Here is a 25,071-nt window from a genome sequence, read left to right on the forward strand (position 1 = left end):
AGTGCAGAGCCTTAACCACTGGACCGCCAGGGAAGTCCCGTGTGCCCTTTTTTGAACTCGATAAAAAACTTTTGTTTACGGACAGTATGAAATGCTTCCTCTAATTTTGCTCATTTTCTACAAATGTGTGCCCTCAGTCACAGGGGCTAGGACAGAAAGAACAGGTCAGTGCAGCCCCGTCTAATGTATGGGCAGGAAACTCAGACCTTATGCTCTCTGGATGGCGGAGCAGAAATATCTTCATACACAAAGCTCATTAGTCAGCCAACAAGGGTTTACTGAATGCCGGGACTGTGCTCAGTGCTGAGTTATGTGTCAAGGTCAGTGTCGTAAGTTGCCAGCGTGGCGGATGCCAGTCTGGGAGCCAGGAGAGCTGCCAATTACTCGATTCTGGAAAAAAACAAAAACTTCCTCCTCCCAGGGCCTCAGTTTCCTTATGTGTAAAATTAGGAGGCTGTCATGGTTAACCTCAGATTTTGCTTTCTTCCAACTAGAACTGTGGCAGATTCCAAAGCAGGTTAACAGTTCCCAGAACTCCTGGATCTCGAGAGGCTTCTAGATAGATGGGGAGATTGAGCAATGGCACCTGAAATCATGTTGTTTCTGAAAGAGCACAGCTTGGCCCACCTGGACGTCTAGGCACCTTCCTCTGAGTTGATGCAAAGGGGCCACTCACGTGGGTCCTTGCTCACCATGCTTCAGCCATACTGGTTTTCTGCCCTTCCTTGAATGTACCAAGCTAGTCCTGACTCAGGGCCTTTGCACATGCTGGTCTTGCTGCCTTGGGCTTCATACAGGAATGGTGGCTTGTTCTGCCCTTCTCATCCTTCAGGTCTCTTCAGATATCTTCTCTGAGAGGGCCATCTTCTACTACTCTCTCTAAAGGTATTCCTATTATTCTCTTATTTCAGCATTCATTTCCTTCTTTGTACACTCCTAATTTGTAACCATTTTACTTTTTTGTTTGCTTCCCCGTCTGTTAGCTCCATGTAAGCAGGGGTCCTTTTTATTTTATTCAGAACTGTATACCCAATTCCTAGTCCACACAGGAGGTCTCAACAAATATTTGTCAAATGAATCTAGGCATTTCTTTTCCTTGAGGAAAAGGCTCTGATGGCATCATGGCGCGCACTCCTGTGCCGCAGTGACATCATTACCGCTGCTCACTGGGTCACAAGCCCGTCCCCAGGTTCCTTTCCCTTCCCTTAGAAGCCCCCCTACCTTTCCTCAGACAACCCCCGCCCCTAACACGCCTCCCGCCAGGTGCCCAGACTGCTACGTCACGTCCGCCCGCCCGCGCGGTGATGACGTCACGGCCCAATGGCTGGCGTCACGTGCCCCCCTGCTGGGGGCGGGCCTTCAGGTCGGTGCTTCCGGTCCGCGGAGCCTGGCGGCCAGAGCGGCGGCGGCGGCGTCGGCGGCGGCGTCGGCAGCCGAAACGCGGGGATGGCGGGTGCCGGGAGCGAAGCCCGGTTCGCCGGGTTGTCGCTGGTGCAGCTCAACGAGCTGCTGGAGGACGAGGGGCAGCTGACAGAGATGGTGCAGAAGATGGAGGAGGTGAGCCGAGCGGGGGCTCGAGACGGCGGCGGCAGCGGCAGCGGCGGCGGCGGGGCCTCGAGGGGGACGCGCGGAGCCGGGGGCTGGCGGCGGGCTGGCGGCGGGCTGGAGGTGGCCCAAGGCGGAGGCGGTTGCGGTGCCTCAAGTTGGGTTGAGGGGACTGGGAGGAGAAATGGGGGGTGCTCTTGAGACGGGATCGGGGGTGAGGGGACCGAGGCTGGGGCGGAGCTGGGAAAAACGTCCTGGGACGGGGCTTGCGGGGGCTGATGGGGTCCTGAGGCGGGGAGTGGAGCAGGGATTAGCCTGGAATGGGCATTTGGAGACGTGGATGACTGTGGCTGAGTCCGGTGGGGCGAGGAGGGAATTGGGGGTTCGAGACTGGGTCGGAGAGGGTAGAGGGGACGGTAGTTGAGGATTACGGGTGCCTGAGACTGGACTGAGGGGGGCGGGGGGGCGGGGGCTTGAGAGGTACAGGGGGACTGAGGCAGTTATTGGCGTCTGAGAATAGGTTTTGAGGTGCTGAGTGGACTAGCTAGATAGAATCTTAGGAAAGGATTGGGGGTTCCAAGATGAGTTTGGGGGCCGAGGGTCTGTACCTAAGTCTGAGAGGTAGTTCTGAGATGGGGTTTTAGGGTTGGGCAGAGGTCTCCAGGGTTGGGAGACACGAGGCCACGGACTTAACCAAGTTAAGATTTGAGGTGTCCATGTATCTGAGGGATCCTGAGTGTCAGAGGGACCCTCCAGGGTCTGACTTCATTTGGAAGTGGCCTTAACAGCGTTATCCCAGGGGGCTCTTCTCCAGGGTTTTGTGGGAGGGGTCTGAGGGTGGCAGCAGGATGCCCTTTCTGGTAAGAGTTGCCCCGTCCGTGGAAGAAGGGAATGTGGTAATTCTAGTAGGGTAGCTTTGCCCCACAGTGTCTTTCCTTGCTGGGGCCAAGGAGGATTCAATCAGAGCTGTTCTGGGGGAGGAGATAAACTGGAGGTCGGGGGCTGACAGCCAAGCCCCACCTCTTTGATAGTGGAAGGTCTGCCCAGTCTCTGGAAGGCATGCCACCGCTGTTTCCGGGTATCTCACTGCATCCCTTGCGGCGTGGTTTGTCCTCAGGGGTAACTGACTTCACTCTTGGCGTTTGCAATGTGCGCTTTCTTTTCTCCTTTTCTCCCAGGCCTTTTGAACTCTTTCCCTGAAAGTCCAGTTCTGTGAGTCTGGGTCCTCTCCAGGCAGGTGGACCCAGGCCGATCCAGCTCTCCCCAACCCATCTACCATTCCTACTCCTTTGTCTCTGAAGTCTGAGCCTTCCCACGCCTACAGGGCTGAGCTTCTCACCCAGAAGCCTGTGGGGGGGCTTTTGGCTTTCTTTCCGAAGAGGGAGTGATTGTTCAGCGCTGAGCAGCCCCTTTAAAAGGGGGCTTGTATGGAGGCTGCACATTCAAAATCACTGGAAAACCCTCAACAGATCATTGTCCTGAGCTACAGAGAGGCCACTGTAGTAAGATGGTATCAGTCTTTCCATTAATCCACCCCTGTATTCCCGGGCTTTGTAACAACTTGGCACATACAACTTGCTCTGAGATGCAGTTTACCCTATTTATGGTCTCCATGTGGCGCTTTCCTTTTTAGAGAAGAATAAGTGACAAAATCCATCTTTCTTGACTGAATGAGAGTTTCATGTCTCCAAAGAAAGAAAATCTTTGCTTAGTTTCTCTGCTTTTCAGTTGCCAGGAGACCTTTTTGTTGATTGTCAGCAGGCATCTTTCTAGTTTAATAATAAAATGATAGGTATGTTTCTCTACTGGGTAACACTGCCTACAAGTTATTTTATTATATGTGACTATGCAGTTTCAGAACAGAGTACTGTAGTTATATTAGTAGAACATTAATAGAAGTAAACTGCTTTTTAGTGGAGGGAAGATTGTGGAGTCAGGTCATTCTGCTGACTCCGGCTCCACCTGTTTCCGCTACATGAGAAACTGGAGGTTACTATTTAAAGGGAAAGGCAAATTAATCTAGCAGGATTTTTTTGGGGGGGGGGTTAAAGGTGACCTTCATACCAGAGTATCCTATAGAAATACTGAGGACCAACTCCTCTTGATTAGACCACACCGTTAAGTTCAGTTACTCAGCAGAAGTTTGTTCCTCAGAGTGTACTGCTTTTAGAACAAGGAAACTGAACGTGAAGACCGAAATACCTTAGCCAGGCAGCTCACCTAGCCATGGTCACCCTTTGCAAGTCCTGTTACCCTGATCGTGTGTGGTGCGTTTCTGAAGGAACTGGTGTGATGTGAACAACCAAAATTCTGACCGTGGTAGTTTCACTCAGCTACTAATCTTGTGTGTTGGTTTATTTGGGGATGGCTGTGAGACACAGTAGAAGAAAATACTTTGTGAACTGTCCACTCTTGGCCAAATGGCACATTTATGATCTGGTGTTAAAGAACATTCGGGCTCTGGAATCATACACTCCAGGCCAGACCTGGCCACTGCCCGGCTGTGTGACTGCAGGCAGGTCACCTCACCTCTGTGAGCCTCTGCTGGGGAAGGATATATGAAAATATTTATTTCTTAGAGTTGATGTGGGGATTATGTGAAAGAGTGCACGTCAAGTCCTTAACACGGCATATAGTTAGTGTTCAATAAAGAGTAATTGCAATTAGTAATTTGTAGTTCTCTTTCTAGAACGATTACTGACAATCATGCGTACAGATCATCCTGACCAGTTAATAGGGTCTTATCTCAAGAATCTATAAAGTAAATTTTTATTTGGTGTTAGCCTAAGAAACATTTACCTTTCTGTGGTCAAAAGGATTATGTGTCTCGGTAGGACTAGAATGAGACAGTACATGGAACAGCGCTTGCACATCGAAGAATCTCTTAACCCTGAACCAAAGGCTTTTTTTTTTTTTTTTTTTTTGGCCGAAGGAAGTGTTTTAAATTGTAGAGTAAGGCTTCTTCAAGCCTGAGGGGTATTTTGTGGCGGCTGGGAAGTGTGGCTAGGTTTTGAAGGCATTCACTGTTAGGTTTAAGTACAGCTGTGCATTATGCTTCACTTACATTGTTTTAATTGTGGCATCTGAGCTTTAGTCCAGCTCGAGACTAAATTCAAATCATGCCGGAGCTGCAGACATTCTCATTTTCCCTGCCCGTGGGTTTCTCTTTTCCTGTTCCTCCTGTCTGTATGCAGTTCTCTAAATGTAGTACATCCCTAGTGGCTGTAGGTTCTTCCCTTGTGCTCTGGGCTGATGTTTGTTATGTACACGTTTTTATTTTTATTTAAAGTTATTTTTACATGGCAGTGGAATGTGCCTTTCTCTATCTGTCCACATTAACCCCATTGGACTTGCAGGGCACTCCCTTAAAAGGAACTGTCGCTTAGGGGATTAGGCAGCTAAACCGGACCTCCTGGGTCATTGCTCCCCGTGTGCTTTCTGAGGAAATGCTGATTGGTTGGTGTTAACTAATGATTCACTAAGGATTCAAATTCAGGATCTTTGTTCCTGGGGCAAGTGAAACTGCCCACAGGCAAAAACTCTGAGGGTCTGAAAAATAGATTGTTTTGTGGAAAGTAAAGAGTCTGGTCTGCAAGAAGCTGTTTCCCTAAGGCGTGTTCTGGTGTGATTTGTGTGGGGCTGCGAAGCTACTGCGGAATCACAATGGCTTATTGAAATGTACCGACCAGGGACTGCTTCCTCAAACAAGCTCTGAACACTGGTGGGACTGGTTTTTAGAAGCTAAGATTTAAAACCCTTGAGTGTCTGCTACTGGAGTTTGTTTCTGTTCCTGTTGTACAATCATTATTGTGTATATATAAAGGCTTCAACTTTTATGTTTAAAACTTCTCTCCCGTGGACCTATGACTTTAACGCTTGTGTAAAAAATTACTAATGCCCCAGAATATTTTCTGAAATCCAGTATTATCTGACTTTTTAAAGAACCTGAGAGTTTTGTGACTTATTTTAAACTCTGCTTCCACTGTAAAGTGAGGATGGTAACCATGCCTGCCTTCTAAGGTTCTTGTGAGGCGAAGTGGAAGAGCAGGTGAAGTCAGTAGAGGCCAGCGCCCTTTCTTTAAAGAGATTTTCTGAATTGTTAGACAGTCTTAGGTGAAATCCGATCCCTTATTTCATGTAGTTGTTGTCTCCTTCTTTTGTATTGATCAGAAGTGCAGTGGGGGTGGTACAGTACAGAACTGGCTTTTGATACCAGCAATGTGACCTTTGGCAAGTATTGTCTTTCCAATTGCAGTTTCCTCATTGAAAATAAAGGGGATAATAGCAGTAGGCTACTCCGTAGGGTTGAGGGTTGTTGGGTGGACTAAGTGAGATAAGCCTTGAACATGCTTATCATGGGAACTTCCCTGGTGGCGCAGTGGATAAGACTCCCCCTGCTCCCAATGCTGGGGGCCTGGGTTCCATCCCTGGTCAGGGAACTAGATCCCACATGCATGCCGCAACTAAGACCCAGTGCAACCAACCAGTGAAACAAATAAATAAATAAATCTTTTTTTTTAAAAAAGATGTTTATCATGGTACCTGGCACAGAGTGAACACTCATTAAATTGTTATTATTCAGTAGTATTGCCAAAAATAGAAGGCATATGTCCTTTCTGCCATTTCAAGAGATTCCATTTCGTTTAAATGCTGTGGAGCACCTACTGTGTGCAAGGCATTATAAAGGATAGAAGCATGAATAGCGTATAATCCCTATATTATAATTTAGGAAAGAAACCAAGTACACAGACATCAATACAAGAGAGAATAAGAGGTAGGGAGCTTCAGTTTGGGGAGACGAAAAAGATTATGGTGGCGATGATGGTGCAGCAATGTGAGTGCATGTGACGCTGCAGGAAACGTGCGCTTAAAAATGGCTAAAGGGGTCAGTTTCATGTTTTGTATATTTTACCACAGTTTTTTTGGTTTTGTTTTTTTAGAGAGAGAGAGAATAAGGAAAAGGCCACATGTGAATTGTAAATGACATTGAAGGTCAGATGAGAGGCTTCCTGGCTAGATTAGGTTCCTACTGCAAGAGATGGACTTTGATAGGCAAGTAAGATTTAAGAAAATAAATGATCAAATACAGTAATTCCTATACGAGGGTGTAGAATGATACAAGAAACATCTGTGTACCTGCAAGCGGCTTTGGAAGAAAACACGACCAAGCCAGAGAAGAGCCCTCTGTGCTCCGTCCGGAACGTGATTCCCCACCCGCCAGGGAGCCACTGTCTTGAATTAGGTATTTATTTCTCTGAGTAGTATTTTGACAAAAGTGGGGGCCCACGAAGGAGTGACAGCCTGAGCACGGCACTGAGCAGGAAAGCACGGGACAGGTTTTAGGACTCGTTGAGTTACCAGATCAGATTTGCTAGTGCGAAGGGAAGTGATAGGAAATAAGGCTGGCGAGGCGGAGAGCCAGGTGAGAGCTCAATGGCGGTTCCTGTGGCAGCACTGAGTTTCTGTGACTCTTTGGAGCAGAGCAGCAGTGCGATCAGAAGAGCACCTTAGGAAGAATATTTTGGCAGCAGGGGCTGGATTGATATGGCGAGGTTCAGGAAGACCAGGTCAGAGGTGGAAACGGAAGGGCAGGTGAGAAGAGGTTAGGATTTGAGCTAGAGTTCTGGGAGGGGAGATGCAGACCAGCTGGTTGGACCCGTTCACACCATGGTGCCCTTGTGGCGCTGTCTCTTCCCCTCCCCTGCCCACCCAGGGACCCCATCAGCTTTGCCTTCCAAATGTTCTCCCCGCTCCTCAGTCCCAGACACACGGTCCCTTAGCCTCTTGGTGTGCTTCCTCGGTGGAATTTGAGGCACATTGTGTGAGTCCCTTGCTCCCCTGTGTCCCCGACTGGCCTGGGGGCTCCATTTCATCACGTTTATCTTCGTGGCTTTGGCACCTAGCACATGCCTGGCACACAGGATGTGCCCAGTTAGTGCTGCTGAGTGAGTGGAGGTAGCTGGGCTTTGAGTGGAAGTGAGAGGGTGGGCCAGAGCGAGGCTGGAGGAGGGGGGGGGGGTCCTTGAGACCGTGGTAGCCTGGGTGTGGGGGACAAGCAGGGCAGTTAAGTGACATCGTCCGGCAGGCAGCTGAGTGCAGTTCTGGAGCTCAGGAGGATGCTTTGCTTAGACATACAAATTCGGGGGCTGACTTCGTCCAAGCACTTGTTGAAGTCAAGGAGAATATAGAAGTTTGAAAGGCCATGAGGAGTAATTGGGTTGGGAGAAGGAAAGAGGTGCTATGGAAGGACACGGGTCCGATGACTCGACTTTACAGGCAAGTTGACATCCTGTTGCAGTGCCTGTACCGTACAGATTAGTCAGGAGGAACCCAGAGACAGGCTGCACTGGTTGAGCCTCATTGTCACGTGCAGAATTGAGGTGCTCTTGAGCTAAGCCAGCCTCATTGTACATTTGGCTTTTGTCACAGTATTTGTAGCGGAATGTTGCTGTGGGGATCATGCCAGGTAGCAGTGCAGGGGTGTCTCTAACGACCTGTGCGTCAGCGGCGGCTCACAGATGTGATCGCTGAGGCTCAGAACATGCCGGGGCAAGAGTTCTAGCTGGTTTATTTCCTTCCTCAGCTGTGTGGGGTTTTCACATCCCATCATTATTCAGGAAAACCATCTTACCCGGTGGTACAAAGACAGAGGAAAGTTCTTTGTAGAGTTACTTCATAGGGAAGAGTGAAAATAGAGCAGTAGATGTAGTTTTGTTGTCAGTAGGTTACGTTGCAGTATGTCAGGGGAAAGCTTTTCAACGCATTTCTCATGGAATTGTGAGCAACGTTGTTCATTGTACCAAAGAGTGCATGTGAAGAGCAGATGTTTGAATAGTTGTTATATTACAAGCAGTGTCATAGTTAATAAAAGACTTGATTTGGAAGAAACATTATCTCCAAGGTTAGCTAATGGCACCTTGAGGTTATATTCATACCCATAGCCCAGGGCTGAGGTTGGCAGAGGGACAGTAAGTGCTAATTGGTGTTTGCCATCAGACAGCGGCTTTCATTAATGTGAGCAAAGCTGAGGTAGGGTAAGTTTATTCATTTACTCAACCTTGATGGAACACCTTGCGTGTGGGGCGCGGGGTGTGGGGCACGGGGTGTGAAACCGCTCAGCCACAGAGTTTTCATCTTTCAGGATCTCGCAGGCATGCAAAAGCCAGTTTCAGTGTATGCGTGAGGACACGCCCTAGCGGGAGGGAGACGTGGTGAACCTTTGCAGGGCTCAGGGAGATCCTTGGGAATGTTTCCTGGAGGAGATGACTCATGAGCTATGATTGGAAGGGTGAGTTAACCAGGTAATGAGGGAGAAGGGCTTCCAGGCATGGGGCTGGGCTGCATGAACAGAGGCACAGAGGAAAGAAGCAGAGATTGTGTACAGGAGTACTGCAGGCCTTGCTGGGGGGCCAGGGCAGGGCGTGGGGGGAACGAGGCCGGAGAGGCGGGCAGAAACCAGACAGCCCCATGTTTCCTGAGAAAGCTTGGGCTTCACTCTCCAGTCAGAGGGAGCACGGGGGGATTTTAAACCAGGGAGTGGTGTAGTCATACTTGGCGATTTATGTAGATGATTCAGGCAGCCAGGAGAGGATGGATTTGAGGGGGTAAGACCAGAAAGCGGGGAGATCAGTTAGAAGCTGAAAGAGGATTGAGAAAAAAGATTTTCAGGCAGCCAGACCCTTTGACTCGGAGGCTTACACCGGACTCATTGCACAGCCCGCTGAGTCTTGCTTTGCACGCAATTCAGATAACAACATGCTTGGTCCAATGGCTAATCTGTCAGTGGCAGATTTTTTAAAGGGTGTAGGGAAAAACTAATAGAGCCAATTACACCATCCAGAAATAAATGAAGCTGCACAAAAAATGTTAAGCATAGGATTTGGGTTGTTAGAAGACCTCGGACACGGATTAACCTTTCTAAATATTGGTTTCCTCATCTTTAAAAGGGGAGAATTAAAATACCGTCCTTATGAGACTTTGGAGGATTAAATAAGATAATGTTTGTAAACTGTGGAACACAGTGCATGACCATGATAAATGCCAGTAAGTGACGCTGTGGTGGCTGTGAATGAAGTGGCTGAGGCTGGTTTAGGGTAGTGCTTCCCTAATTCTGGGATTGTTAATGGCGATTACAGAAAGAGGGCTCTGTGGGCAAGAAATCTGGGGAATCTGCCGAAATAAGAGGGGTTTTGTTTTGCTTTGCTTTGTTTGGTTTGGTTCTTACAGCTAGTGTGTGTTGTAGTATTTCCCACACTTACTCCATCGCAGAACTCAGTCTGGTGGGGCTAGGTTCCCTGGGGCACACTTGGGCAAATGCTTATTTAAGGACATAAATGTATCCATCTGCTTCCATGGCCCAGCGATATTGGTTTATCATAGACCCACTGTAGTTACTTGATATTGATGATTCTGTCTCATCAGAGGCTGTCCTTTGTGCTTTCATGTACTCTGTTTAAGAAGGCAAGGAAAGAGACTTCCCTGGTGATGCAGTGGTTAAGAATCCGCCTGCCAATGCAGGGGACGCGGGTTTGAGCCCTGGTCTGGGAAGATCCCACATGCCTGCGCACCTAGAGCCTATGCTCCGCAACAAGAGAAGCCACAGCAATTAGAAGCCCAGGCACCGCAACTAGAGAAAGCCTGTACACAGCAATGAAGACTCGGTGCAGCCAAAAATAAATAAATTAGTTTAAAAAAAATAAAGCAAGGAAGTATATTTAAGATTTCTTTAAAAAAAAGATTTAAGATTTCTGATCCCAATTGATCAAACCTTTAAAAAATGACATTTTTAACATGTTTATTATAGAAAAATTTAAAAATACAACTGTAAAGAAGAAAAATATAATCACATGTAATACCACCGCTCAGATAAGCACTGTTGAACATTTTATACATTTTCTTTACGTGTTTTCTACCACTAGGATCATTCTGCATGTAGAGTTTTTGACTTGTTTTTAATCTAAATTTATGCTCTGGGCATTTTCTTATTTTTTGTCAGAAGATCCTTACATGACATGATTTTTAGTGGCTTATGGTATTTTATCATGTGGGTGTGCCACAATTTATGTGACTAGTCCTTTATTACTGGATATTTAGGTACTGGGTTTTTTGGCTTTCATAAATTATATTGCGGTTAACATCTTTGAGCATAAATCTGTTAAAATATCAACACTTAATTTTTTTGAAAATGAGTCAGTCTTAAGTATCTAGGCAATTATTTTAGTTAGAACATCTTATTCCCTACATCACTTATAATTGCAGTTTTTTTGTTGTGAAATTTAAGTAGAATAATTTAGAGTAACTCATTCTCCTTTGACTAATCCCTTTCTCTACCCACAGACTAAAAAAAAAAAAAATCTCGTTATTAGAATAGCATTTTCTCATACTGAATAGAAGATGAATAATTTCAGTCATGTGAGAGTAAACTTTTATCAAACTGAATTCTTGAGTCAGGTGTTGGAAAGTTCATGTCATGATGTATTTTAAATGTAAAAGCAAAATTGTCAAAAGATGTTGTCTTGATATACATCTGGGATCTACCTGGATGGGCATTTTCTTATCTGCACCTGTGTAAAGACTCTCCCAGAAAATTCTCATACATGCTTTTCTTGTAGTTTGTGGTGAAGAGGGGAAAACCCCAAAGCTCTCACTAAACAAGTGAACGCTTTGGTTGGTTGTCTTGGCAAGAAACTACTAATAAGAAAAGCAAAGTTTAGAAATTCTGTCTTCTGTAGGCTGCTTTCTTTTGGGGAGAGGGGGAGGGATCTGGATTTTTAAATTACGGTGGAAGCTATTAATTGACCTCCCTCTACTTAACTAAAGTGTTCCAGTAATTGGCATTCTCCATGCCCTTCATCAAATATAACGATTGATGCTCCCCCCCCGCCCCCCCCCCCCCCCCCCGCCAATCATGATTAGATGCCCGGGCATTTCTGCTCCCACGCCACAGTTGCGTGATTACCGAGAGTCAAGTGTGTTTTCTCTCAGACCTGTTCATTCTGATATATATTTTTTTAATTTTTGAAATTTATTTATTTATGGCTGCGTTGGGTCTTCATTGCTGCGTGCAAGCTTTCTCTAGTTGCAGTGGGTGGGGGCTACTCTTCGTCGTGGTGTGCAGGCTTCTTGTTGCGATGGCTTCTCTTGTTGTGGAGCACGGGCTCTAGGCGTGCGGGCTTTAGTAGTTGTGGCGCACGGGCTCAGTAGTTGTGGCTGACGGGCTCTAGAGCACAGGCTCAGTAGTTGTGGCGTACAGGCTAAGGTGCTCCGCGGCATGTGGGATCTTCCCAGACCGGGGCTCGAACCCATGTCCCCTGCATTGGCAGGCAGATTCTTAACCACTGCGCCACCAGGGAAGTCCCTCATTCTGATTTTGTTACAGTAATTACATGATTTCATTAAGTACTATGGCAACCGAGGAACCGTGCGTGAAAAGAGAGTGAAAACTGTAAGCTGAGTGCTTTGGAAAGAGTTACTATAAGGTGATTCACTAGGAAAAAAAAGCTTGCTAATATTCCAGAAGGATTCTGCTCTCATCTTGCTTGTCCAGTGTCTTCAGGTTCCCCACATGAGAGGATGTGGTCTAGGCAAAGAACTTCTGGAAATCGAGCTAGTGGACCCTTTCTCTAAGAAAGGACCTTTGCTTTAAATGAAAAAAATGGATAGGTCTTTAAAATTCTATGTGTTTAGTGAGTTACTGCTTTAACCAAACTGCTCAGTTAACCAGCAGCTGACTGGTTCTGATTATATGAAGTGAGGGCTTCTCTGTGTCCTGGCTCACCTGCTGTGAGATTCTGATTCTGTAGGACTAGGCTGGGGCCAGGTGTGACAAGCCCCTTGCTTTTAGGAGATGAGGACAGAGGCAGGTGACATCGTTTTCAGTTTGGGCCCCATCCTGCCTTCTGCTCCTCATCCCTTCTTCCACGCAGAGTCCCCAGGAGTTACAAGGCCAGTGATACTAGGAAGGTAACATTTATTATCCACACCACTATCCACACGAGTCCAGGAAGTGGGACAGATCTTGTTTTTTTCTCTCCCCCCCCCCCCCCCCCCCCCCCGCACTGAATATTAGGAAATACGTCTTCTAGGAAAAAAAAAAAATACAACGGAACACCCTGGTATGTTGTGCCTGCCAGAAGTAGAAAACAATCAAATCCTGTGTAGCTGAGACCACTTCTTCCCTGGGGCGAGTCCGTTTATTTTCAAGCCTAGCTTTTTGCATTTCCTGTGGTCAGTTACACTTACGGTGTATAACATACTAATTTTTAAGATGGAGTCAGCTCCATATGGAAGGGATGGGTCGAGTGTCTGCTACTTTCTGAGGACAGCAAGTTTCTCTCAACAAGAAGGATTTTGATATCTGCGATCAGAAGTAGCAGTCTTTATTAATCTAATATGTTCTGTTGAGTGGTTGTTTCAGTGGAACGTTTGATAAGCAGCTGGCAAATTTACTTTCCCGAGTAGGCTGTAGCCTTGGAGATGGTTTCGCACAGCCCACGAGATTGTCGTATTTTAGAACAGTTTCATAATGTTCTACAGTTCTTTCACTGGATTTTTTGTATTTTCCTATCCTTAATTTTTTTAACATGTTAAACAGTCCAACTCAGCAACTGTTAAGTTTTCTCATAGAAACTCAGGGAACATTTGGACTGAATCAAGCCACACTAGGTTGTGTTTACAGGTCACCTCTGGGATATTATAGGCTTGGATTACAGGCTCCACCTGAAAGCCCGCCTTCAAATGGAAGACTCTGGTGAAATGAGTGCATCACTGGGAAGGTCTTTTCACTGAATGGAAGATGAATTTGGGTTTTCTGATAACCTAACCTTTAGTATTAAAGCCCAAACTCAAATTGCATGTGACTTTGGTGAAATCTACTGTAAAATTAATTGGTGAACTAGATCAGGTGTAGCACAACAAAAGGAAACGAGGTTAACCTGGCTGAATGCGTGCCAACCTTTTTATCACCTAATCCATAAGCCTGCTATGTTTAAAGTCTGAATGCAACCTGAACTTCTCTAGTGGAAAGTAAAAGGCTAAGATTTCTTTCATTCCGTATCTTTGTATTATATATAACTTTCTATTTAATTTTATTTGGAGAGGAAAGTATCAAAATCAAAATGAATCTCCCACCAAAAGGAACCAGTGTTTCTTTGAGAAGGACCCACCTGAGTTAGGGGCAGCAAATGTACAGATTGGTCTGGGACATCTTGTTTTACCAGAGAGCAGGGCAGCTGTCAAACCTCTGGGGTATGTCAGCCTAAGAGCCAGCTCAAAGTGTCTCCCACTGGCCACGGACAGTTTGAGCATTAGGAAGATTAATGACTACAGCTGATTAAAAATCTGTTACTTGGGCTTCCCTGGTGGCGCAGTGGTTGAGAGTCTGCCTGCCGATGCAGGGGACACGGGTTCGTGCCTTGGCCCGGGAAGATCCCACGTGCCGCGGAGCGGCTGGGCTCGTGAGCCATGGCCACTGAGCCTGCGCGTCCGCAGGCTGTGCTCCACAGCGGGAGAGGCCACAACAGTGAGAGGCCTGCGTAACGCAAAAAAAAAAAAAAAAAAAAAATCTGTTACTTAATAATGACACCTCCAGAAAAAGCTTATTGGTCGTTTTTGGAGGTTGCTTGAGCACTAACTCAATCTTCTAAAAGTTGGCTTTAAAAGTGGAGGGGTGGCGAAATCAAACATTCATCCTGCTTTCCCTGTGTAAATTATTTCCGATACTCAAACAGACGAGGCAGAATGCTCAGAGGAATTCAAGCCAATACATACAAAAGATGAAATTAAAGAACTTTTAGTAAGTGTAGTTACAGCATTGTAGTTGAAGTTATGAAGTTCTTGCCCATTAAAGATACATATTAAAGTTTTTACGGGTGAAATGATATTATGCCGAGATTTGCTTTAAAATACTTCCCCCCCAAAAGTGGGGCGTACAGAAGAAACAAGACTGGCAAATGTCGCTAATGGCTGAACCTGGGAGAAGGGCGCACGGGGATTCATTATACTTACCTCTGCTTTTGCTTTGTGTTTGAAATATCCTAATAAAAGGGTAAATGAGAGGCATAAATAGAAATGAAATTTAGGTGATTACTGGAACTTGAAAATAGAGAAGTGGTGGTAGACTGGGTAGGTTCTGTGGCATAATTCGTGGTATAATCCTGTAGAAAACACACCTGGAGACAGAATGCCCTAACTCTTAATGTCATACCTCTGGAGTTACTTCCTGGCACTTGTGACTTTGGTGATCTCTTAAACCTCCCTAAGATTGCATTTCCTTCTTCCTGAGTAAAATGGGGACAAATCTGTCTCACCCTCGCTGAGAGGATTAAGGAGATATAATGCGTGAAGGGACGGTGGCACAGTGCCAAGCACGCGGTGAGAACTCAAGAAATGTTCACAGATATTGTTGAACTGTGTCAGGTGCTGGCGAGAGTGAAGCTGTCACGTCGCCACCAGTAAGTTGTCTTACTTAAATCTTTAAGTTCGCATCTGTTTGATTTTTTTTTTCCCCTGAACCTTTCTTTTTAAACTTTTTATATTGGGTATAGCTGATTAACAATGTTGATAATTTCAGGTGTACAGCAGAGGGACTCAGCCGTACATATACATGTGTCCTCCTCCCCTGAGCCTTTTCTTGGAATAGCAGATGCAGTCAGGGCTACAGGCTGCAGCACAGGGTGAATGGCGCCCTCTGGAGTTAGGCCCTGTGAGCTGAACACCGCCCGTCTCCGTGGCGGTCTTGACGCGGAGATATATGCTCAGGAGGACAGACTGTGTTCTGGTTGTTGTTCCCCCAGAGCCTGGCACGTAATGGTGCTTCTTAAGTATTTCTTGAATGAATGAATGAAACGCGCAAGCCGCTGTGTTGGAGCACGTTGCGGTGGCTGTTATGAGCCATACATAGTCTAGGTGCTGGAGTTCATGAGTGACTTAAAAAAAAAAAAAAGATGTGTAAAGTATTGTGGCTTCCAGGCCATCACAATCATAAACATTACTCCCACATTCTACCCGCCTCTAATGAGTCTCCACATGTGTGTTGCATGTCTGATGTCTACGCGGTAATGGGTAGTTTCGCTTTAGAGCAATCACTGTCATAATCTTAATTTTTTCCCTTTATGCTTTTTTTCCAAACTGTGATCACTCCTGTGGTAAAGTAGGGGTGCAGATAGTTTCACCTGGTTGGTTGTAATAACGAGCATCCATCTGTGATGTTACTGTTTAAAAATTTATTATAAACATTCAAAGAAGCTAATCTTCAGAGCAGCTTAGCAAGGTTTTAACAACTGGCAGGTGTGGCCTGAGGCCCAGCAATCAGGAGTCCTCCGGATTGAGGTGGACACAGACTTAGCAGCAGGCGTGTGTTGGCCTGGGTGCTGTGCTGGGTTCTGGGTATCGGGGAGTGAACAGGGCTCAGTTTTCCTCTTAAGGGGCCTGATGTTCTCATCAGAAGGGTGAGCGTGAACTCAGACATCGTTGTATTTCCTAGGAAAAGCCATTCCAGTTCTGTCAGTCAGGTCTTTGGTGAGACAGGGCACTCAGAGCCCCCCAGGGCTGGTGCAGAACGGGCCACAGGTGTGCACTTCTCAGCCTCAGGCCTGAGGGATGGAGCTGGGTGTGGAGAACGAGAGAGGGGGCTGCTTTTGATTGGGGTGGGGGGTTTGGTCACCTACAGCGACCCCAGAGGAAGGGGACCCAGAAAACCCCCTCCTCATTTCACTCTCGTCCCACCCTCAGTCCCCATCGCTGAATCCAGCTAGAACCAGAAGGCAAGGGGCCTAAGTGGTGGATGTGGTTCAGCCAGTTGGCCCCTGGGGCACAGAGCAGGATGGAGAGTGGATCTCAAGGAGAGGTGGAAGATTCCAGCCCTGGATTAAGTCCTCTGGTTGCCATAACACATTACACAACTTGGTGGCTTAAAACGAGACAAATTTATTCTCTCACAATCCGGGGGACCAGAAGTCCTAAATCAGGGGTGTCCATGCTCCCTCCACAGACTCTAGGAGAGAATCCGTTGCTTGCCTCTTCCAGCTTCTGGTGCTGCTGGCCTCCTTGGCTTGTGACCGTATCACTCCATTCCCTGCCTCTGTCTTCACATGACTTTCTCCTCTATGTGTTCTCCTCTGTGTGTCTTGTATAAACCCACTTGCCATTGGATTTAGGACGACCCAGGTAATCTAGGATGACCTTTGTCTTCTTTAACTTAATTACATCTGCAAAGAGTCTTTCCCCAGATAAGGTCACATTCCCAGGTTCCAGGGATTAGAATGTGGACATTTCTTTTGGGGAGCCACTATTCAGCCCACTACAAGCAGCCGTCACTCTCGCAGGAGAGTTAAAACGCCATTGTGATACAATGATAGCTGTTGGTGTGACTTTGTTTAATTTGTCTTCAGTCGAGGGGCACTCCGCGAGGGCAGGGTCCGGCCTGCCTCGTTCGCCCCTGTGTCCATCGCCAGCCGTGCCCAGGGTCAGCGCGTAACAGTGCCTCAGAAAATCCTTTTTTGATGAATGAATAAACTGATGAACTGACAAGCACCATGAACTACAATACGGAGTAAAACCAGGGGTGTGCTCTGTGAGGCCACGAAAAAGAGCTCAGATGTCACTGTGTGCTGAAGGAAAGCCAGTTCAGTTATATCAGTTGGGTCTCTGGCGCAACAGGGGGCGCTCAGCTTGGGGGAGTCGAGGGGCGTTTAGTAAAGGTGTTCTTTACAAGGAGTTGGTGGGTGTAGACCCCTCAGGGCTGGTGCAGTTCAGCTTCGAGCCGAACACTTACAGGGATGGATGGAGCGGTGAATTGTGCCTCAGAGAGCACCCGGCGATCAGGGAGTGAGAGCGTGTGTAGCTTTCCGTGCGGCTCTCGGAGTCGAAAAAGGCCCAGAGCCACAGCCAGGGCAGGGCCTTGAGGAAGGGCTTTATACGCAGGGGCTCGGGCAAAGTTGTTGGTGAGGAGTGTTTTATCTACCAGACGGAATGTTTACTTGTTAAATAAAATGAGATCCTTTACTTTGTACGAATACTAGGCCTCTTAGCATCGCAGTAGGTGAGAGGGCAAACCTGTGTTTTTTGGTTTGTTTTGTTTTGGGGCTGCACCTCGTGGCATGTGGGGATCTAGTTCCCTGAGCTGGGATCGAACCTGTGCCCCCTGCAATGGAAGCGCAGAGTCTTAACCACTGGACTGCCAGGGACATCCTCCAAACCTGTGTTTTTATCTTAGTTCCCGTGTCCTTACTGGGTTGTGAGCATTTAAAGAACTTTAGTACGATCAAGAATTTCCATCTATTTTGTTGAAATTTGCTCACATAATCCAATAATGTCATTTACTTTGTTATGATAAGGATTATATTATAGTGTAAAGGGGGAGTAAGGGACTACTCTGAGTATTTTTCCATAAAAGATTTAGCTTGGAAACATAGGCAGATTTGCCCATTGTAGTGTTTATAGGAAGGCACAGTTATAATTATAGTTGAAGGGGCAGACAGGCCAGCTTAAATCAGAACTTCACATTGTGGAAGCATCTGGTTTGGAAAACATCCACTGCAGACCCAAACCTTGACCCAGCTCTGGACAGTGGGGCGCAGGCAGGCCCCCGTCCTGGCCCCGAGTGCCTCTCAATTGTAACCACTGCGTGTGTCATGCAGAGGGGAGTTTATGTCTGTTTTCCGCCTCACCAACTTTATTTTCTTCCACACTCCCCCAACCCAAATAATGACCTGTGCATTTGAGGTAGAATGTACATTCTGTGAAAACGTCGTAGAGTGATGTAAGCCTCCCACTCTGCCTGGACAAGTATATGTAAAAGACCTTGGTTTTTTGTTTGTTGTAAACAAAGGCAGCTTATCTCCCTAGAGCCTCTGCCCTTCTGGTTCTACTAATACCTAACAGGTTTTTTTTTTAATTAAAACATAATTACTTTCTATAAATTTATACATGCTTATTATAAATGATTCAAACACTATACACAAGCAGAAAGAGGAAAGTAAAAAAAAAAGTCGCACCACTGAGAGGTTGCTGTTAGCTTTGGGTGACCATCCATTGAGACGGCCCTGCTCACGGATGGACAGATGGGCAGAAGTCACTGTATAAATGGATCTTACTGTAAATGCTGCGGTCACACGTCTCAGTTTTCTTTGATTTCGAACAGAAAAGGAAACTGAAGTGAAACTGAGTACATTTATAAAAATGTTTCATTACCACAGTTTATTTCCTGAAAAGATTTCTCTGTGGTTAAGAAAAAGAATCATGAGAAACCATCAAGAGGCCGGGACCCAGTTTTCAATTTCAGGGCGCACGGCTCCGCACGCGGCCTCCTCCGCACAGGTCCTCGGGTCAGGAGGACAGGGCTGGAGCGTCAGACTGCACGCCATCCAGGGTGGCTGCCACTTCGGCCTTGCTGAGTGTGGTGTGCAGGCTCCCCCCGAGTCCTTCGCAAACGATAGAACAAGTCTGGCTGCTTCCTCCCAGTTTGCCTCAACTGGGATGATGAAAAGGAATGTTGGGGAGGAAGGTCTTTCTCTAATGCAGCATCAAAGGCGTGTTTGGGCACCGATGCTTGTGCTGGAAGAGCTTTATCAGAGGCTTTTCCCCACTTCAGCCTACGCCCTGGCCACCGCTCCCGCCACCACTGTCTCCACTGTCCACCTGGAGAGGGTGCGGGTGTGCCCTGGGTGGCCACTGAGAATTTCCTGATAGTCTTGTAAAAACATCTGAGCACCCGGGGATAGAAAGAGCACAGCCAGCGTGACGGTCGTCTGCATTGGTTGGAATTTTATTTTGCCTCTGCATTCGGTGCATGACATGTTGTAGGAGAAGTGATTCTGACCTGACTTGGACCCCAGGAGAATAAACTTTATTCGTAGATGTATTTTAGGGTGGAACTGTGAGGCAAGGATCACCTGGGGGCTTTGAAGACACTGTCTAGGCCTGGGTCCCCTCCTAGAGAATTGGGCTCATCTGGGGCTGGTCTGGGCCTGGGGAACTTGTCAGCGCCCCCTTGCCTTCAGGTAGTTCAGCTGATGCTGAGAACCCCCGCGGTAGGCTGGCACTTGGCGGTGCTAGGATGGTGTACTTCCCTCACGCGATGCCTTTCCAGTGGCCCCTCGGAACCCCTGTGCTTGTGGTCTGCCTGCGCTGAAGACTTGGGGAAACTCCTGGTCGGATGGCCCTTAGATCCAGGACGAGTGAGACCCTCCACCACAGTCCCTAAGGGTTCCTCTATTACGGGAGCCCGTCTGTTGCATAAAGGATTGGGGGCATTTGTTGCTTGGCAAGCACAGCTCATGGTTTTTTTCTTTCTGACTCTGCGTTTTGTTACCCACCTAGCTTGCCAGATCCAGCCTCAAGTGACTGGCTTCTTAGGGGCTGAGAGGGCCTCTCTGATTGATTCCGCAGATCCTCGCTGAGTGGCTGCTGTGTGCCGGCTGTTTGGCACACCACAGATGACGGGATACCCAAAGGGGGTAACAGTGAGCGGGCGCACAAACGTAGTGCTCACTGGTTGCCATTGGTGGCAGGAAGGAAACAGGTGCTGTGACAGAGGGCGGCTGCTGGCTTAGCGAGGACGGCCAGGGAGGCCTCTGCGGACAGGGCGCTCAGCTGGGACCGGGCAGTGAGGCGGAGCCGGGGGCCTGCTCAGGGAGAGCTTGGCTGGTTCTCAGAACTGCCGGGACGGGGCAAGTGAGGACCAGGTCACCCCAGGGCTCAGAGGTCAGGGCCTGACGAGTTCGGCTCCATTTTCGCTGATTCTCAGTTTGAGAATAGGAGGGTGCCTGTTCCTCTCAGTTCTCTGGGCCTCACTCAGGGCCTGACGAATCACAGTTGCTCGGTAAGTGTTTACTGAACACAGAACTGATTGAGTCAGAATGATGGCGTGCACGGGGCAGTGGGTCCTGACGGTGACCTTGAATACCTGCCCCTTCCCGTCCATCAGATGAGACCAGTCAGAGCAAACGATCTCATCAATAGTCTGTTTTATTTATTTATAATTAAAGTTTAAATTTTGAGATAATTGTAGATTAACATGCAGCTGTGAGAAATAACACAGAGATCCTGTGTAGCCTTCACCCGGGTTCACCCGCTGACAACATGTTGCAAAATTCTAGTCCACTCCCAAGCCAGAATTTTGACACAGATATGGTCAGAGCAGGGCACCGTGGCCACGAGGAGCCTTCCTGTCGCCTCTTACAGTCACTTCCCTACCCCCAACCACGAATCCATCTCCATTTCTGTAGTTTTGTCCTTTCAAGAATGTTGTATACACAGAATCTTGGAGGCTGTGACCCTCTGGGCGGGTTTGTTTCTTTCGCTTAGCCTGTCCCCTGGATCTCCATCCAAGTTGCACGTGTCTCAGTAACCCATTCTTCCTTAGGTCTGTGCTCTGCTCACGGTGTGGGTGTAGTACTGCATTTAGCCGTTCACCTGCTGAAGGACACCTGGGTGGCTTCAAGCTTTTGATTACACAGAAGGCCGTTCTGAACATTCATGTGCAGGCTTTTGTGTGAACATAAGCTTTCATTTCTCTGGAATAAGTGCCCAGGTGTACACTGGGCCCTGGATGGTAAGGTAGTTACCTGTTTTGTTTTAAAAGAAATTGGTGCCCTGGATGGTAAGGTAGTTACCTGTTTTGTTTTAAAAGAAATTGGTGCCCTGGATGGTAAGGTAGTTACCTGTTTTGTTTTAAAAGAAATTGCCGCGCTGTTTTCCAGGGTGGCTGTGCACTGGTTGGCTTGCATGTTCCCTTAAATGGCTTCATCGAAGGAAAGGCTCTTCTGCAGGACCTCTGGATGCAATGTACCTGGAGGCCGAGCTGCTGTGGGTAGGGCTTGGGGCGGTGCTGGGAGCCCCCCAGGACCCCTCCACAGTCTGCAGGACCAGGAGCCCAGTTAAACCAGGTCCTTCCAGCCCTCACAGTCCTTGCTGGCTGAAAGCAGCAGTGAGAGAGGGGAGAGTGTTTCCGCCGCGCTAGTTTGATAGTATTGAGCTAGAGGCTTCATTTTCTGTTTGAACTTAAATTTTGCTTTACCCTGAGCCTAATCTTGAGGGCCCTGCCCTGTGGGCCGTGCGAGAGATGCAGACTGTGTGTCTGCTGAGGAGAGGAGCCCCCCACTCGGTGGTCAGGGCCTCCTGCTAGAGACCTGCATCTAAGGCTCTTTCTTTGTTCTCACACGTGTGTGTGTGTGTGTGCGCGCGCGTGTGCGTGCACGCGTGCTGGGAATTGTGCGCTAGCGCCAAAGGGTATGGCTGGAGGGGGAGGGGTTGAAGCGGAGGCAGCAAGGCCAGGAACCTACAGTCGGACGAGCAAGAGGAAGGAAGTAGCAGCGAAAATAGCCTGGGTGGGGCGGGGTGTAGAAAATATCAGGGGGAGGGCAGGATGGCTGGTGTGGGGCTGACGGAGACCTTTGGAGAGAAACGGGGGCAAATAAGACTTCAAGTCCAGAAAGCGTGGTGGCTGCAGGCCGTGGAGGAGCCCCTCAGCAGCAAGTGGAAAGGGGGCTGAACTAGAAGTAAGACACGTTGGTATTTTTGCTTTTTTATTCAATGTACTTCTGGTTACGTTTCATTAGGACTTCCTCACCTTTTCTCAGACCTCGCATTAACCCCTCTCACCCCTGAGGTCCAGGCGGGCTTCTCCACCCACACGTGACCTGTCACCCCCGGAAGCACAGGACCCCTGTTGGGCAGATAAATCCCCGCCCCCAGCTTTGGATCAGCGGTGCTGATGGACCAGCGGTCAGGAGCTGGGGAGGCTCAGGCCTCTGCTCAGACGTGAAGAGCTGGTGTTGGGCGTAGGGACAGAGTAGAACAGGGCCCCTGAGTGGATTCCTTCCCAGGGTCTCGGGCTCTCACGTTTGATCTCAAAGCCTGATGACTAAGCCTGAATTGACACCATGCCAACTGGCCCTCCTCTGATAGAAAGTGATTCTTTCACTTCTCTGGAACAGCAGCAACTCGTTTTGGAAAACTCTAGCTCTAAATCTTTAGAGCCGTTCGCTCCTAAGAGCACAATGGCAGTGGTAAGGAATTCCGGTCACAGCACAGCTCCTGGGGTAAAAGCTTCAGCAGGTCCTGGGACAAAGCCCGTCCTGCAGGCCTGAAGGAGAGGAAGTGGTCTCGCTCTTTAAGAACGGGAGCAGCGTCCAAACTAGAAATCGGGGCTGGCGTTGGGGTGGGGGCAGCTGCCCAGCCAAACAGAAGCTGCTGCGGTGGCCCCGGGGGTGGGGCTCGGGGCTCACACGCTGGTTCTCATCACCCTGTATGGTCTTTGCAGACGCAGAATGTTCAGCTTAACAAAGAAATGACGCTGGCCAGCAACCGGAGCCTGGCAGAAGGAAACCTTCTCTACCAGCCCCAGCTGGACTCTCTGAAAGCACGTTTGACCCAAAAATACCAGGAACTCCAGGTGCTCTTTGAAGCCTATCAGATAAAAAAGACCAAATTAGGTAACTCTTTTAGGGTGATCTTTCAAGAATAAAGAGCTGAGGGAAGGTTGCATTTCCAAGCTGTTGCACTAACCAGGAAAGAAGTGTTACTGTGGGGCAATTTCAGATTAAGGCAGTCACTACTGCTGTGAAAAAATAGTTTATATATAGGATTGTGTCAGTAATTTAGAAGAATAGACTTGACTAATTTTTTTTTTTTTTTTTTTTTTTTTTTTTTGCGGTACGCGGGCCTCTCACTGTTGTGGCCTCCCGTTGCGGAGCACAGGCTCCGGACGCACAGGCTCAGCGGCCATGGCTCACGGGCCCAGCCGCTTCGCGGCATGTGGGATCTTCCCGGATCGGGGCACGAACCCGCGTCCCCTGCATCGGCAGGCGGACTCTCAACCACTGCGCCACCAGGGAAGCCCTTGACTACTTTTTAAACAAGGCTCTACCTTTTCCAAACAATATAGAAAAAAGGCAATTTTTCTGAATTATGATATACAACGAATGCTTTATCCTTGAAGTTAGGCCCTCACAGTTAATGTTGAAAAATATTCATCACTGGAATACTTTATTTTAATGTCACACTTTACTTTGCAGCCATTATGAAGTGACGCAGGCATTGACTATTGTTGAAGCCTGAGTGCATTGGGGGTAGCTTTCAAGGAAACTGAGATTAAGAGAAGGTTAAAAGGGGAGTTCCCTGGTGGTCCAGTTGTTAGGACTCAGTGCTTTCACTGCCGTGACCCTGGGTTCAATCCCTGATCAGAGAACTAAGATCTCACAAGCCGAGGGGCACAGCCCAAAAAAAAAAAAAAGGAGAGAGAAGGTTAAAAAATCACCCCCTTCAGTGAAGTGTACAGTGACGTCCGATACCATGATTCCTGTATCTGTGTAACTGCAGTAAAAATGCACTGTAACACACCCAACCAGAATGAGTAAAGGTGAAAAGACTGGCGACACCAGTGCTGGTGGGGATGCGCGGTTCTTCCATTGCTGGGAGGAGTGAGAATTGGAGAAGCTGTTAGCACCTGCTACAGTGAAAAGTAGGCATGCTCTATGATTCAGCAGTTCCACTGCTGGGTGTCTCCCCAACAGAAGCGAACGTTCACTCATGTCTATCAAAAGATGCACACAACGGGCTTCCCTGGTGGCGTAGTGGTTGAGAGTCCGCCTGCTGATGCAGGGGACACGGGTTCGTGACCCGGTCCGGGAAGATCCCGCATGCCGCGGAGCGGCTGGGCCTGTGAGCCACGGCCGCTGAGCCTGCATGTCCGGAGCCTGTGCTCCGCAATGGGAGAGGCCACAACAGTGAGAGGCCCGCATACCACACACACACACACACACACACACACACACACACAAAAGATGCACACAAGAATGTTCGTTATAGCTTGCCTTGTGAGAGCCAAATTTGGAAACAGTCTAAGTGTCCATGTACAGAATGGTGGGTAGGTTGTGACACTTACACAACTTTCAGTGCCACAAAGCGCGGAAAGAAATGAACTGCCGGTTCATGCAGCAACACGGATGGTCTCGGAGACATGGTATTGAGCGGAAGAGGCCAGCACAGAGCACATACTGTGTGGTTCCACTTGTGTGAAGTTCAGAAGCAGGCAGGACTCTTGGGTAGTGGAGGGCACTCTGGGAGTGGCCTGGGGAGCCTTTGCAAACACTCTGTATCCCAGGCTGGGTCATGGTGGTTGGGTTTGTCTATGTAAATACATATATACATATATATGTAAAAATTCAGGTGGTGCACCTAAGATGCGTATACTTTATGTATTTATGTAAATTATCACTCAGAACTCCAAAGGAAATAAATTATAGGGTTAATTGCAGGGTTAGGTTGCAAGGTTGGGTCACACGTTCAGTAATCGCCCCTGTATTGTGAGGCGGGAGGGTGACGCCGGCTGCCGTTACGGCCTTTCCTCTTAGCTTCCTGGAAAGTCAGCTCAGTAGGTGTGACCCTCCTGTCACCTGTCCAGCGAAAGTACACTCTTTCTTCGAAAGGGAAGTGGGGAGGAGACTGGGGGAGCGTGTTGTCCTGAGGGGCCGGGGGTCATGGTGGTTTCTGAGGGTGTGCCCGTGCCCCTCACGCTCTTGTGCC

General features: G+C 48.1%; 1 protein-coding gene across 3 annotated transcripts in view; it reads left to right on the plus strand.

Annotated features, from left to right (window-relative positions):
• The first annotated feature begins 1,366 nt into the window (after window positions 1-1,366).
• Window positions 1,367-25,071, plus strand: part of VPS37B (VPS37B subunit of ESCRT-I) — a 36,605-nt gene continuing 12,900 nt past the window's right edge. The window contains exons 1-2 of one of the 3 annotated variants that reach the window (XM_073789994.1): window positions 1,367-1,557; window positions 22,808-22,979. In XM_073789994.1, coding sequence (XP_073646095.1) covers window positions 1,447-1,557; window positions 22,808-22,979 — 283 coding nt within the window. In that variant the 5' untranslated portion in view covers window positions 1,367-1,446. Of the gene's footprint in view, window positions 1,558-12,593; window positions 22,044-22,807; window positions 22,980-25,071 lie in introns of those variants that run through there. The other 2 variants (XM_073789993.1, XM_073789995.1) reach the window with 2 other exon arrangements.

The sequence above is a fragment of the Tursiops truncatus genome, chromosome 13 (assembly GCF_011762595.2).
Source record: "Tursiops truncatus isolate mTurTru1 chromosome 13, mTurTru1.mat.Y, whole genome shotgun sequence".
Taxonomy (NCBI): domain Eukaryota; kingdom Metazoa; phylum Chordata; class Mammalia; order Artiodactyla; family Delphinidae; genus Tursiops; species Tursiops truncatus.